At 32.5% G+C, this 14947-nt stretch overlaps 1 protein-coding gene across 3 annotated transcripts in view; it reads right to left on the reverse strand.

Annotated features, from left to right (window-relative positions):
- Positions 1-14947, reverse strand: part of SLC4A10 (solute carrier family 4 member 10) — a 208257-nt gene that overhangs the window by 105740 nt on the left and 87570 nt on the right. Inside the window, exons 7-9 of one of the 3 annotated variants that reach the window (XM_068545005.1) lie at positions 8901-8989; positions 7832-7921; positions 2693-2850 (exon numbers count right to left, since the gene is read on the reverse strand). In XM_068545005.1, the coding sequence (XP_068401106.1) occupies positions 2693-2850; positions 7832-7921; positions 8901-8989 (337 nt within the window). Of the gene's footprint in view, positions 1-2692; positions 2851-7831; positions 7922-8900; positions 8993-14947 lie in introns of all 3 variants that reach the window. The other 2 variants (XM_068545004.1, XM_068545006.1) reach the window with 2 other exon arrangements.

The raw sequence follows: 14947 nt of genomic DNA on the forward strand, positions 1-14947 counted from the left end.
ATTGTAAGAAAGAGAACTCACTGATATGTAAATTGTAGAATTAGGTAGAAGGGGAAAAAGGTAATACAGTAGAATAAACAATGAAAGAACATAGGGTCAAAAAAACAGTAGGTGTACGTAAATTTACATTAAATAGAAAAAATTATTGCCAGGAATCAAAGATCAGTTAGGATAAAAAAAAAAAAACTATTAATTCCAATGCTGCAGGAATAAAAATAGCAGCTGAACTGTGATACTCCATCTCAATTAGGTTGAAAGTCTAGCAAATACATCATCACAACTGGAGCTTTTGAAGAAATCAACATGTGTTTTAACTTTGGAGGACCAGTAATTGTCTTATCTCTGAAAAGGTCAATGCTACAGGGAAATTGTGAGAATTTTAAGATGACCTATATTCTGTAATATAACTCTACAGTATTCATTTGTTAAATGGTTCTTGCTCTTTAGTGTGAAGACTAATGGCTTTTTAAAGTGTACTAAAATAGGTACTACAATTCTACCTTTCATTTAGTTATAAACTTTAGAGATTGTACATGTTTTTACATGATGCATATATTACACAGTCTTAGAGGATGTGACATTAATTTTTTGTGTCAGATGTTACTGAATCCAAGTCAACTTCTGCTATACAGAAATGTCTACTATACATTTAAAACAGGAATAATTTAGTGTGGTGGCAGATGCTTTATCAAGTATAGTACTTTCAAGAAATTTCCTAACCTATGTACATCCTGCTACTTTTCAGGTTTCTATTCCCTGGGCTATTTATAAAGTCCTAAAATTATTTTCTGACATTTTTACTATGTGTTACTGTTATATACACGGTGTGCCCTTTTGTCCTCCTAAGAAAGGATAATTACGAACCTTGAATGGCTTTCTTTATTTTATTTGTCTAACTAATCTTCTTCTATTTTTCACCTTTCCAAACTAGTCTAGTCTTTTAAATCTCTCCTCATACAGTGGCTCTACTGTGCCCCTAATTTTTCCTCCATTGTTCTGTAGACACATTTTGCTATGTCAGTATGAAATGAGGTCACCTAAACCTTTACAGTTTTCAAAGTGAGGGTATATAACCCCATTATGGCTTTTCTCTACTCCTGGGAATTTTCCTTTTCTTTCCTTTGAAACACAAGAGCTATCATTGTCATAAATAGCCATCATTTACTCAGAGTTCATCGGATACCTTCCTAAGTGGTAGAACAAGAATGCACTGCTTGGAAGATGCAAAAGAATTTTAATCTACTAAAGTAATACCTCTATGGTTAGTAAGTTTCACATCTTAAATCTGAATCCCAAATTCCCAGAAACTCTGAATAGATTACAGGGTGTAAATAGAAAAATGCAGCCTTAATCATACAGTCAGAGGCCATCTTAATGTGCCCAGTTCATCCTTCCCCTTTTTTAATAAAAGTTGGTATGTATCAGAAGTCTCAGTAGCCCTCCAACAGGATGAGACACTTCTCTCTATAACCTGAACTGGTAACTAGCTACCTGCCTCAAATCTGTTCTTCCTCAGATTCAGGAAGAGGCACTCAAACACTGAATCCCCTTCCAGTCAGCTGAGCGCTAATAAAATGAGGCCTCTCCTGACTAAACTATTCCATATTTTTGGAATGTCTTAACCACAATCAAAACACAGAGTGATGTAATCTGCTATGTTTTAAGGCCAAAGGTCCATAGAAGAAACATTCTACAAACCCAGTTGCCACAGCACCTGAATTTTTCATCAATGTAACTTGGCTAAGGCATTCAGTGTTTGGACGAGGAGGCATATTAACAGCATCTGAAATAATTATAGCATCAAACAAAGGGCAGCAGTCACGTAGGAAATGGGGCCCTACATAGATATGTTTTGCTATGGGAACAGGATCAGAGTGAAAGCCTGTCTATATACAGGAATCGCATTTGATGGAGGGAGAAGGAAAGAAAACAAGGTCCCCTGGAGGAATTGCTAGGAACCTAATGTTCTGTAGACAATATTCTTTTTTCAATTTGCCCATGGACAGTCTTATCTCTATAACATAGAGATAAATGATAAACAACAAAATTCAGTTTGTATTGTGGTGAAGTTGTTAGTTTTTATGTACAGCTGAATGAAAAACAAGTTCAGGTAATCAAATTAAATTTGTACTTTTGATTCAGATTCAACCACAGTACCATGATGCTACTATCAATGATTCTTAAGACTATGTATGTGAAGTATACTATGCCTAAGATTGAATCTTATAGTACATTAGATACAGCAGGTAGTATCCTAATGATGGCACTTACATGTACTCTGAGGGCCTACTCAGTCAAGCATAAGGCAGGCCTTGAAAACTTTGATCTTTTTAAGTACGATCACACTCATATACAGGATCCCACAGTCTAATGCAATCTTTGAGAAAAGCCTAATACTTTATCACTTTTCACCAAAATTGTAAGAAAGGATTTATATGGTGATATAGACCAGGGTATTCAGAGATGAGGAGCATGCCTAAAAGAAAACATAGAAATTTGAGAGGAAGGAGGAAAGGACTGAATAATTTTTAAAGCACTTTTTGCCCTCCTCCACAAACAAGAAGAAACAATAATTTTGTCGATTACACTTTAGTTTCTAGAAAAAACTCTCAGAGGAAACTATATTTACACCTTTTTTTCCCACAGATAAATGGCTTAAGAAAAGTGCAAAAGATGCTCTTATACTTTTTACCTGGTTGGGATTGGGACTTCAGCCAGTCCTTGAAGCAATACAGCTGGAGACAACCTGACAAACGCAACTACAGTTCGATCCAAAAACTCCAATTCCCCAACTAAGATGTTTGAAGCCTCAGCACCTGGAGGAATCTTCTTCATAAAATGCAGATCAACCTGAGATCATCACAAAGTAAAATAAGGTAAATCAAAATTGGAAAAATTTGTTAAATCATATCCTAGCACAGTATTTCACACATGGTAACCCATCAATAAATATAGTTTAAATAAATATTGCTTATATAAATATAGTTTAAATAAATTTAAAAATAGTTAAATGTCTTACTTGCCCTTAAAAAAAAAACTTTTTTCTTTTACCTCGTATTTTTCTAATTTGTCATTAATACGTTGAATACTCTAGTTTCTCTATTCAATATTTTAAAAAGATTCTTTTTCAGCATCAGTAATCTTGAAATTTTCAGGGAGAAAGGAATATGTGTTCAATTAAATGAATATACTTTAATCTTAATTTAACTAGCATTTGTCAATAGATTTAAATATTTGCATACTACATTATCTTAATTTTGTTCACAATACATTTCAATTAATTAATATTCAAAATATGCCTATTTCAAAAGAAATATAATCATGATTCTCCTTATAGTATAAATTATGACTTTAGTCTTCAACTTTATCTTAATTGTTCTATATCCTTCACATTCTATACTTGGCTTGATCAATCTTCAATTTTAATTTCTCATCAGAGAATTTAGATATGGCAGAGCAAAGGAAACAAGAATAAAAATATTAACATTTGGAGTTGCTGAAGAGCCATTGTTGAATTTCTGATATGAAATGTCTGTGACTGAAATGAATGCACACAAAACAAAAGCATCATTAACAAAAAGAAATGCTTGGAGTAAAGGGTGAAGTCTGAAAATGAATGTAAAATAGTCTTAGGCATAAATATCAATTTGCATACAGAGAGCCTCAGTGAAAACCAAGCAGTGATTTTAAAGTCAATTTTACAAGGCCTATTTCTTGTTTCTAATTCATTTGAGTTGCTTTTAATGGAAACCTGTTTGCAGGGAGAACAATAGTTTAACTGCTGTAATAACTGTTTTTATGCTCTCATGTTAATGAAATGGGGACCAAAGATCAAAGTGGGAAGAGGAGAGAGAGACAGAGACAGAGAGAAGGAAAAGAAGAAGGAGAAAGAGGGAGAGAGAGGGGGATGAGGCGATGAGGAGGAAGTGGAGGAGAAGGGAGAGGAAAATTAAGAGGAGGAAGAAGAGGAGAGAGGGAGAGAGAGAAGAGCTCTGGCAAATACAATGAGGCCAACAAGACTTTTTTTTCGGTCAGATATTTCTTCTGCAAATTTAATGATTTGAGAATATTTTTTCCAAGCAGTTTAAAATGAAAGAAAAATTAAAACTTTTAGGAGGAATACCTTAGGATGTCCATAGCCAGATTTTAGTGACTACATTAAATTTGTTGTTTTCTGAAATCAAGACCACAGCACAGCTATTTAGAAGGTTTATAACTACTTAATTTTCTGTAAGATAAGGGAGCCACAAAACATGAAACCCATTATATGAAGTATACATTTTATCACAAGGATTAAATATAAAAATAATCCACAGTACTCCACTAAAAATATCAAATAGAAGCAATGTTCTATTTAAAGAAAAAGAAAAATATTATAAATTCCAAAGTTTTTAACCTAAAAATTTGCTTCCAAATACAAATTTGTAAGCTCGTAATACCTATACACTATTAGCCCTGTGAGAAAAACATAATAAAGACTTATGGAGATAAGTCTCTCAGAGCCTAAAATAGTGAACTATTAAGTTTTCCCCCTCAATAGAAATAACAATTATACAATGTTAATACACTGGAACAAAATTTAAAATGAGAAAATAGCTTTTTAAGATAATCTATAATTGATAATCAGTGTGAGTCATACTGGTAATACTTGTCATAACTCTAATGAGAAGTTTAAGTTCAACCTGGAAAACTTTCTGTGAATTCATTTATTTCTTGACAAATGCCATCGCCTTAACTATTAGCATCTGTACCTCAGGCAGGTGGCAATTATACACATGACTGCTTTAAGATTCAATTGAATTAAATCAAGGAGTACCAGTATGCTAAAATAGCTTAATTTTATAAAAGAAAATACATGGTCTTTACATATTATTTTTTGCATTATACAATACCTAATATATCATTGATTGATATCTGTTACTGAAAAAAATGCATTAAATATACTGAATTTAATTTCAGGATTAGCAAATTTATCTTGATTTAAAATGTAATAAATTATAGTTAAATAATATATATCTAGAGTAGTCATTATATTATACTCATTACATTATATTATTCTTGGAGTAGTCATATATTTGGGGGTAATAGATTATACAACATATTATCTAATTATATTATTATATTATACAATTATATATTATATTATTCCTGGGATAGCCCTGTATATTTGTATTTGAGTTAACATACAATTCATAAAGAACCTTATTTGGCAACCTAACTTTTAATATAACAAAAGATCACATTTAAGGACCACAGTTTAACCTTTTATAAAACTACAAATATCAAAAACAGCTCTGAGGAATTAGGTTGACCTACGGCCTTAAGACATTCTTCAGGTGGACTCAAATACGGAATAAACATAAGGAAATTTTTCTGGTCCTCTGAACAGAATCTTGAAGAAATCAAGTTATACTCTTATGGATCTGGATTTATACTCATGCTTCTGGGGTCTCCAGACCTTTATGCTAAGAAGGAAAAGATGCTTTATTCTGGTTATTTGATACTTAAGTTGTGGATGAGAAACACTTATATCTCTAGGGAACAAGTTTAGACAGAAGATCATGGTGGAACTGGAAATGTCTGGACAAGCTACATGCTGAGATGTTAAAGAAATACAGATGGGTCTTTAGGGAGAAAGTTTAAGTTTTAAGCTCATTATAGAAAGTACAAGAAAAGTAATAGAAATTCCCTGGGGAGAAATGGTCTTGTTACACTAACCAACCAGTGATCTTGAGCAGCTCTCTTAATCTGGGGTTCAGCTTTCTCACCTTCTAAATGAGATTTCTAAGGTTTCCTACAATTCCAGGATTTAATAATGCAACTCTTCATATTTCACATATTAAAGATTGATGCAGAAGAGAGTTCTTTCTACACAGAAAATAATGTGGAAGTTTCTTTAAGTCATTTGAAATAAAAGAAATCGCCAACATTTGGGAAATAATAAAATAGCCATCTTCTACCTGTCAGTTTAAAAACATAACACATCTGCTTTTCAAAAGCATTATAGGGGGCTTCCCTGGTGGCGCAGTGGTTACGAATCTGCCTGCCAATGCAGGGGACACGGGTTCGAGCCCTGGTCTGGGAAGATCCCACATGCCGCGGAGCAACTGGGCCCGTGAGCCACAACTACTAAGCCTGCGCGTCTGGAGCCTGTGCTCCTCAACAAGAGAGGCTGCGACAGTGAAAGGCCCGCGCACCGCGATGAAGAATGGCCCCCGCTCGCCGCAACTAGAGAAAGCCCTCGCACAGCAACAAAGACCCAACGCAGCCATAAATAAATTAATTAATTAATTAATTTTAAAAAAAAGCATTATAGAAATCAAAAAACCTGACAGTTCAGATCATATTTTCAAACATTCCTTAAACGAATAAGTTCGATGGGCCTAACCACTGGAAGGGTTAAAAATATATAGTTTGAATGTAGACAGAACATAGGATCAAGTCACATGAAATGAAAAAGGACTTTTATCCCTTAACATCTCAAAATTCTACTGGGATTTGGAATCTACATATTAAAACTTAAAATATTTAAATAAACAAAGTAATCTGTAGACTAACTGATAGATTCACTTTGATAAATTTACTACCAAACTGAAATCATTAGGCTAAAAAACCTTAACTCATGCACCTGCAAAATCTGGCACTAAAGTTTGTTTCCATAATGATGCATTACATTTGTTCTTTCCAAATCCTACTACTCTGTCCTTCCAGGTTATAAGGTAAGAAGTATTACTTTGTTTTTCAAAAAAAAACCCCAAAAAATCCAGAGCTGAAGGCTTAAATTATATTGAACCTCATAGGATTCACTCAACATGTACATCCCAAACACTGTTCAAGGCACTGGAGATCCAGTGGGGGCCAAAACATATTAAATTCTGGTCTAGCGTTTACATCTGACACTGCTGTTCCCACTGATATCAACAACAACAACAGTAATAATAGTAGCCACATTTTATTGAACACCTGCTATAAGCCCAACACTCTGCCAGGCTCGCTCTCTATAATTTCTCACTTAATCTTCCCCCCAAAATTATAAATAGGTATTATTCTTATTTTACAAATGAGAAAGATGAAGTCAGAGAACTCCTCCAAGATTACATAGCTTATAAATGCTCTTTCTCAAAAGCATGTTCTTTCCAATGTGCCATGCTATGGACAGGAGACTAAGAAATATAGATGGTTGGCACTGAGTAGAGGGCTGTAGAAATTTAGCTTTCTCATTAAAAACTGGAGCAGTCCAGTGATTTGAAATGCAATAAGAAAGAAAAGGATTCAAGAAAAGAAAATCTATTTTTCACTCTTCTATAGTTCAAATTGTTCTAGGAGCCCTGAAAATAAGACTACTGTCTCCAATTGGCTATATTCATTTTCTTTCAAATGTATTGAAGCATTTTTGAAGGCTGCGAAACTAGGTCAGGCAACTAAAAGCAAAATGATATCGAGATATAAAATTCAGTGTCAAAGGGTTATATCCTTTAAAAAAAGGTAAAAGGTAATTATTTGAAAGGATGTGATTTATCATCACTGTTTTTGAGAATGTTCACTGTGCTCCTGTTATACTGTTGATGCCTGCACAAATAAGTAAGAGACTTCTTATGTCATTGCTTTTAAGATCCTATTTCAAATGAAGAACATCAGAAATTAAATGTATGGCAGTTTGCGACAATTTTATTCCAACTTGCAGATGAATGATGATGTGATGCTTTAAAAAGATATTTTTTGGAGAGGAAATGGAATACATTTGAACTGGCTTAATATTTGAATCACATGCCTCCATACAGTGAGATGAGCTTTGAACCACTGTAGAAACAGAGCCCGAGGGTGCCCTCACCTCTCTCTCTTGCTGGTGTGGAGGTCCTTTTTCATGCCTTTGTTTCATCCCACATGGACTAGCATGCCCCTTTTGTTGGCCTCCCAGCCCCTGCACGCATAATTAACAGACTTAAGCTGGTACACCACGCTCCCACAGAGACTCCACCAGGCACCAGAGGGAGAGCATGCACAGGACTGGACCCAGACCATTTTGGCACTGGCAGAGGGATTCTGAAACAGCAGCAAGGAGCTGATCGCTATTAATCTTTTCAGAAGCTTGATGCAGGCAACTGCCTCCCATTCCCACCTCCTCCCACTGTTACAATCCTTCCGAGTGTTAAGGACCTTGTGAAAAACAAATTACTCGGAGTGATTACTGTTTCAGCCACTCAGATAAAGAAAGGTGTTGACTCTCTTTATTTTTGGTCAATATTAAAACTCTTCTTTCCTGATCAAGTGTTAGCTTGCCACAGCCTGCGATAGCACATATAGGATGTCAGGAATTTGCTAAGAAAAGCACATTATTTTCACACGCATTATTTTCTTAGAATACATTCAAATAAATGATTTCATCTGAATTGTCTCCAATTAGATGGATCCCTCAACAGTCAGTCTTTATTATGTTTTTATTCAAAACTCTGCTCAGTCTTACTATGTTCTAGTGTTTCTTAACACTAATGCCTCTCTCTGAGTCACGACAGTGAAGCCTTAAGTTACATGATTTGCTTTTCCACAAATAGAGGAAAAATTATTTAAAAAAAAAAAAAAAACTAGCAAAAGTTTTAAACAATAAATTTCTGTTAAATTCTCTGTGAAGTCCAGTTATCCTTTTTACTGGAAGAGATGCATCACACCAAGTGGCTGAAACCTGAACACGATGCATAAAACTTACACGTTTGGTTTTGTGAATAGGCAGAACATTACATGTGAACTTAAATGCTAACATTATCTGTAACAATATCAAGCTTTGGATAAGAAACAAAACAAATGTGCATGCAAAAAAAAATTGTGTCAACACCTCTTAAAATGGTTGATAATTTCTAGTAATAACTCAGAGGCTTCCTTAAATGAGAGGGAGAAAAGCTTACCTTGCTAAAGTCAACAGTGCTGTTTTCCCTGCTCACATCATTCTTATTCTCAACACAGGCTGGAGCCGACTGAGGAGAAACAACCTGACCTGCTAAAAGAGATTGTTATTACAGAATACAAACAATTACTTACATAATTCTAGACATATTGAGTGAAATATGAATTAAACTAAACCAACATAGGTTTCTTAATGAAGTAAGCATGAAGGGTCAATATAAATAGATATATATAAATACAAATATTCTTATTTATCAGTTACAGATAGAAACGGGAGAATTCAGTCAAGAAAATGTAAACTAATTCTCAGATTAAGACTCTCAGATTAAGACTCTTTATTCTTTATGAAGAAAGAACATCTACAAAAAGATTTTACTCTAATCATGGTTTTGAAACATCAGTGATTTCTAAATTTTATCCAAAACTATTGGGATATATATGTATATGTATATGCATATGTGTATATATGACAAGATAGACATCTATTATGATTTAAGCTCAGACTGAAGAATTTTAAATGTAATGTTGTTTTTTAAAGGGCGAATATTTATGTGAAAAGTACATAGCATATTTATAGCTTCTACTGCAACTGAGAAAACAAACCAAAGAGAAAAAATTCTTTGACAACAACTTTTAGAGATTTCTATATGAGAGGTTCAGTTAGAAATAACTTTACCTCACATACTACGAATACTGTGAATATGATATTATGCTTCTCACTATTCAATTGTGTAAGCATACTGATATTGGTCTGCATGACAAGAGATCAATAAATTTGAATTGTATTTGTTTTCCATTAACACTAACCAGCAACTTAATTATTTTGTAGTCTTTTCCCCATTATAAGAAAGATTATGATATTAGTTAAGTGGACAGTACAGCTGAGAATGTGACAACAGCTAACCAAGGGTAATTACATTCCATTATTCACTAAATATGAAACAGTCTTTTCAATCACAACTTACACGAAATCTGTCCTTATTTAGCAATTAAATTATAAAAATTAACGATGCTTGCTTAATTTCACATGTATCTCTCTTTTCCCTAAACTCTCTCCATCCTCACTTGTTACTTTTACTGTGATACAAGTAATGACAACCCAGCTTCGAAGCCTTGAACATATTTTATAACCATAACTCAGTGACTCAGAAATACTGCTCTTATTCTCATCTGTCTTAGATGGGAATATTTTCTCTTCTCTCTGCCTAGCTCTTCTCTCTACCTGCCTAAATCCCAACTTTATTCCAAGTTTACCTTTAGTTTCATCTTCTCCAATTACTGAACTTCTCTAAACTGCTAGTGTATATACAAATACGTCTTCTTTAAATTCTTTAAATTCTCTTGAAATCCACTTATTCTTTGTTAACTAGAATTTAAGTGTGACTTAAAACACTGATAATTTACTTTCAAATATTACTATAATTTGGCTTTTTGAACTATTAAGCCTCTCAGGCAGGGGTCATTTATTAATAGGTACAATTTTTTTATGGTTTAAAATTGTTATATTGCCAGAGAGTAATGGGCTTAAGATTCTTCTAAAATTTAAATATTTCACTGCTTTCACTAAACAAAGTAAAGTAATACATTTGGTGAAGATTTTTCAAATGACTTTAAAAGCAAATTCACCTTAAACCATGTACACAAATTCTTTTTTTTTTTTTTAGGATATTCTTCTCTTTTGTGACCTATAGGGGAGGTGTCTTACCCTAGACTAGAGAGAGAGTTCAGTTCAGTAGAATTGATCATTGACCCTACATGATACAGCACTTCTATAAATGACATAGATTTAGAACATAAAAATCTGAGAGTAATACAATCCTAAACAATTTCTAAAGTGACACATCTATATTTTATTTATAATTTACAATATAAAGTATAATTTTATAAGTATATAAAAGTTATAATTTTTTCAACATCTTTATTGGAGTATAATTGCAACACAAATTCTGATTACAGTGAATTCCAAAAAAAAATATTAACTTTAGAGAAGTGACAGACATAAGCTGCATCAGTTATTTTCATTCTCCCATTTCTAACTGCAGTGTGCAGCTATGACTGTGAACTGTTCATTAGCAGCCATTTAATTTATCATTCTCAAAATAATAACTGTAGTTTTAAAAAAACCTTTTACATAATGCATTTGTGCTACTAACAGATGTCTTCAATCACCAGTTTCACATCATTTCTCCATATTTTCATGAGTTAGAACATTAGATATATTTAAACCTAAATTTACTGAATGTTCTGTAAAATTGAACAGTGAAATTCAAGGCATGGCTAAATTAAATAAACATATATCTGCTTTCTTATAATAACTTATTTCATGTGATATAAAACTACATGGAAGAACAATTATTTAACTCAATCAGCAAACATACAAAAATAGTCAACCCAGTACAAACTCATCAACTTTGAAGAGATTTCATTGGATAGAAAATATGCTGTAACTTAAAATTTGAAGAAATTGGATAGCCTATGTTTTCACATATATACTTTAAAAGCAGAATATTTCATAAATTACCTTCAGCTCATGAGATATGTTTAAAACATTGGCACTTGTATTTCCTCTTGTAAGTATTAATATATTTGAGATTTATTGTTCAATGCTATTCTTGTTCTGGAAATTTTACAAAATATTACCTCATAAAGTTGATAATCAGGAAGGGATTTGAAAAATATTTTCTATGACTATTTTAAGTGATATGGATAATGACCTAGTGGAGAGTATTTAACTAGCAGGAGATATACGAGATGACAGAAATATCCCTGCTAGTTCTAGATTCTAGGTATGTGCATAGAATGTATGCTAATGCAGGAAAAAAGCATAAAAACTACCAGCCTATGACATAGGAATATAAACCACAAGTTTGATATCTCTTATATTTCAGAGATAATAGTTAAATATTAGTAAATATTAGTAGTTAAATACATTTAATCTCATCGAAGTTTAAAAAGTACTCCAAATCTTATTTCTCAATGTGTATGTTAATTTGTTAAAATGAAACAACACATATTAAATGGGTATACTTTCAAGGCAGTAACTGAAAACCTGAAAAATGCGTAGGTATTATTATTTAAAAATTAAACTGAGAGGTTTGGTTTGGGTTATTTTGAAAAACTTGAAGCCTTTAAACAAAGCTTAAAATTTTATTTGCTCCATCTACCTACCTACCTACCTACCTAACCATCTAAAGCCTGTGCATTAATTATAGTCTAACTACTGGAAATTTCATAAATTAAATACTTTTTATAATTCTGTTGTCAACTATAATCTTTTTCTGTCTAAACACTGATTTCTTTAGTTTAGTCCAGTTATCACTGCCTTTCAGAAGAAGGTGATGGGCTTAGATTTCAAAATGACTTTCATTAACTCAAATACTATTACATAAGAAGAATCAGTAAATTTAGGTTTTGAAAGGGCATCTCTTATTTTCTCATTGATATCTAAAACAATACTAGTTCATAGAAGACAATTTTCAGGTACAGGATTTTACATTCAGCCAGAAAGTGAATATGTGTCCTAAAAGGATAACAAAGAATTTGCTAGGATTTTCCCCCCTCCAAGACAAAATAGTATAAAGTTAGGATTTAGAATTCCCATATATGTGTGGAAGTTTTATGAATGCTATTTTTTATGATAATTTTTCTAATAAATATGCCATAATGCTTTTGAACATACATATTTTTGCCTGTTTCTTTATATTACCTTCACTATGCCCACTCATCACTGTCCATACTAATATATTCTATAAGTAAATGTCATTGCAATTTTTAATCACATCTGTTAATAACTAAATAACTTTGAGACATTAAGATAATTATCCAAAAAGAGACATTTACTAACTTAAAACTTTATTATATTCAGGGTAAATTATTCAAAAACTAATGAAAATTGGACACTATTGTTATTAAGTGAGACATGTTCATGACTATTTGAATGTAAACATTTGAGAAACCTAACATCATCCTTATATATTTACCATATATTTTAATTTTTCCAACCTTTTAAACTCAAAGAGTTCACCATCTTACATCCAAAATTCCAATATTTGTTATACATCTTATCAATTAAAGTGCATATTATATAGTATTCATATCAGCAACTGTTTGAGTTAATTTTCCTTTGAGTCATGAATTCATTTTTTCCTCTGGACCTCCATGTAGGGTTCATATATAAGTTAGATAAAAAGTTATTATAGGCCATGTACTTTTCCAAGGCAAATCATAAAAGATTTGGGCAAGCACAGGAGAAAACTGAGAGTAATTCAAGCAACCTCTAACTAGAAAATGGAAGCTCTGCTTTTCCGCTTGTTACACAAAAAACTTTTCACCAAGTCCACTGCAAAACTGGCAGAGTCATTTCCCTCATCATAAAGTTGTGGGGAGAGCATGAGACTATGTCAGAATTACTATGTTTTCTACTTTAAGTAGTGTCAGTATCATTAAAGCATCTCAGTATTGAAAGACAACCATAAATATGTTCTCAAAAAATGTATTAAAATTACATTAATTCAAGTCCTTACTTATAGTTTTCTTCCTCTTTAAGTAAATTACATATATAAGTATTATAAAACAGCAGCTTTTAAATTTCTATTTAGCCAAATTCAAATCAATAGGAGAAGAAGATACCACTGAAGTATATCAGTATTTGCTACTGCTTAATCCACTGAAAATCATGTGTAATAGAAGGAAACTGGGATGAAGACATGGAGGTACATTACTATTAACCTAGAGACCAAGCTGGTTTACACTACCTCAGAAACCTTCAACGCATTTAGAGTACCCAAAGGGTAGGAGATGAGGGAGGTACAGAGATGAGATGAGCCTGTTAGAGACAGACACAAGACAGAGCAAAATAAAGAAATATAAAAATGAATGACAAAGTTACATACATGTGTAACAATACATTTCTTCATGGGAATAGAAAACAAGAAGAAAGAAAGGCTATATACCTAGAAAATGTTGATTAGGTGAGCTATACTTCAAAAACATGAAAGTATGCACACAATTAAAGTTGAAGAAAAACTGGTATGCCTGAAATAATTAATGTAAGATAAGAAATAACAAATTTAAACACATCATACTAGAAATATTTTTGCTGTTAAGACTTAGTCTTGAGATTCCAAAACTCAGTAGCAACAATACAGTCTCTCAACAGACCCACCAGCTGTGTCAACAATGTCATCCTGATTTTTTTTGGAACAATGGAAAACACCCTTATTATATAATGCTTAATTCTATCATCTACATGAGTTTTTAAATGTTTTCTTTCAAGCAATTCTAAGAATTATTATTTGAGCTTTTTTTTCTTCAAGATAAAACATTATAAGGAATACTTTTCAAACTCTTGATTATCTTATTTATGAGACCACAGTATTTAAAAAATAAGACAGCATATAAATATCTAAACACACATAAAACATTGTACATCTGAAAATTAAAAAGTACCGCATTTGTAAAAAGACGCAATTATAAAGCCATAACACTGATTTTCAAAAGCCATAAATAAAAATCATTCACAATACAGAAGTGTATATTACTTTAAGGGCTAAAATCTATGCAGGCCTAAAGAGTCAAGTCATCCCATCCTTCCAAATCTAAATGTTCTCCAGTAACCTATAGTTTTGAAAGTAAGTCAGAGACCTTCTGCTCTGTTAACTCCTTTTAAGATCCTAAATAAAAGGAACAACTGGAAAGTACTCAGAGTAAGTGAGAGAAAAGATATGTGAAGGAAAAGAAATAGAGTTAGAATTATTAGTAAAGGAAACAGTGGAATGAAGACACCCTACACCTAAGGAAACTGAGTGCTAAGTTATTTTTTTTTAATGTAAAGGTTATCAAAAGTATAATAATATCTTAGAGTAGACTTTTAAGCCAAAGTCTCGAATACAATTGAATGTATGACCTAAATGATGAATACAAATACTGGTATATCTTGCTTTCTAGATCATTAAAAACAAAAGTCTTATTTTTATTTTAGAAAGTCCTTCTAGTTTCAAGAAATCATTCAAATATTCTTGATATATTTAAGTACTTTCCACAACATCCT

The sequence above is a fragment of the Eschrichtius robustus genome, chromosome 5, assembly GCF_028021215.1.
Source record: "Eschrichtius robustus isolate mEscRob2 chromosome 5, mEscRob2.pri, whole genome shotgun sequence".
Classification (NCBI taxonomy): Eukaryota; Metazoa; Chordata; class Mammalia; order Artiodactyla; family Eschrichtiidae; genus Eschrichtius; species Eschrichtius robustus.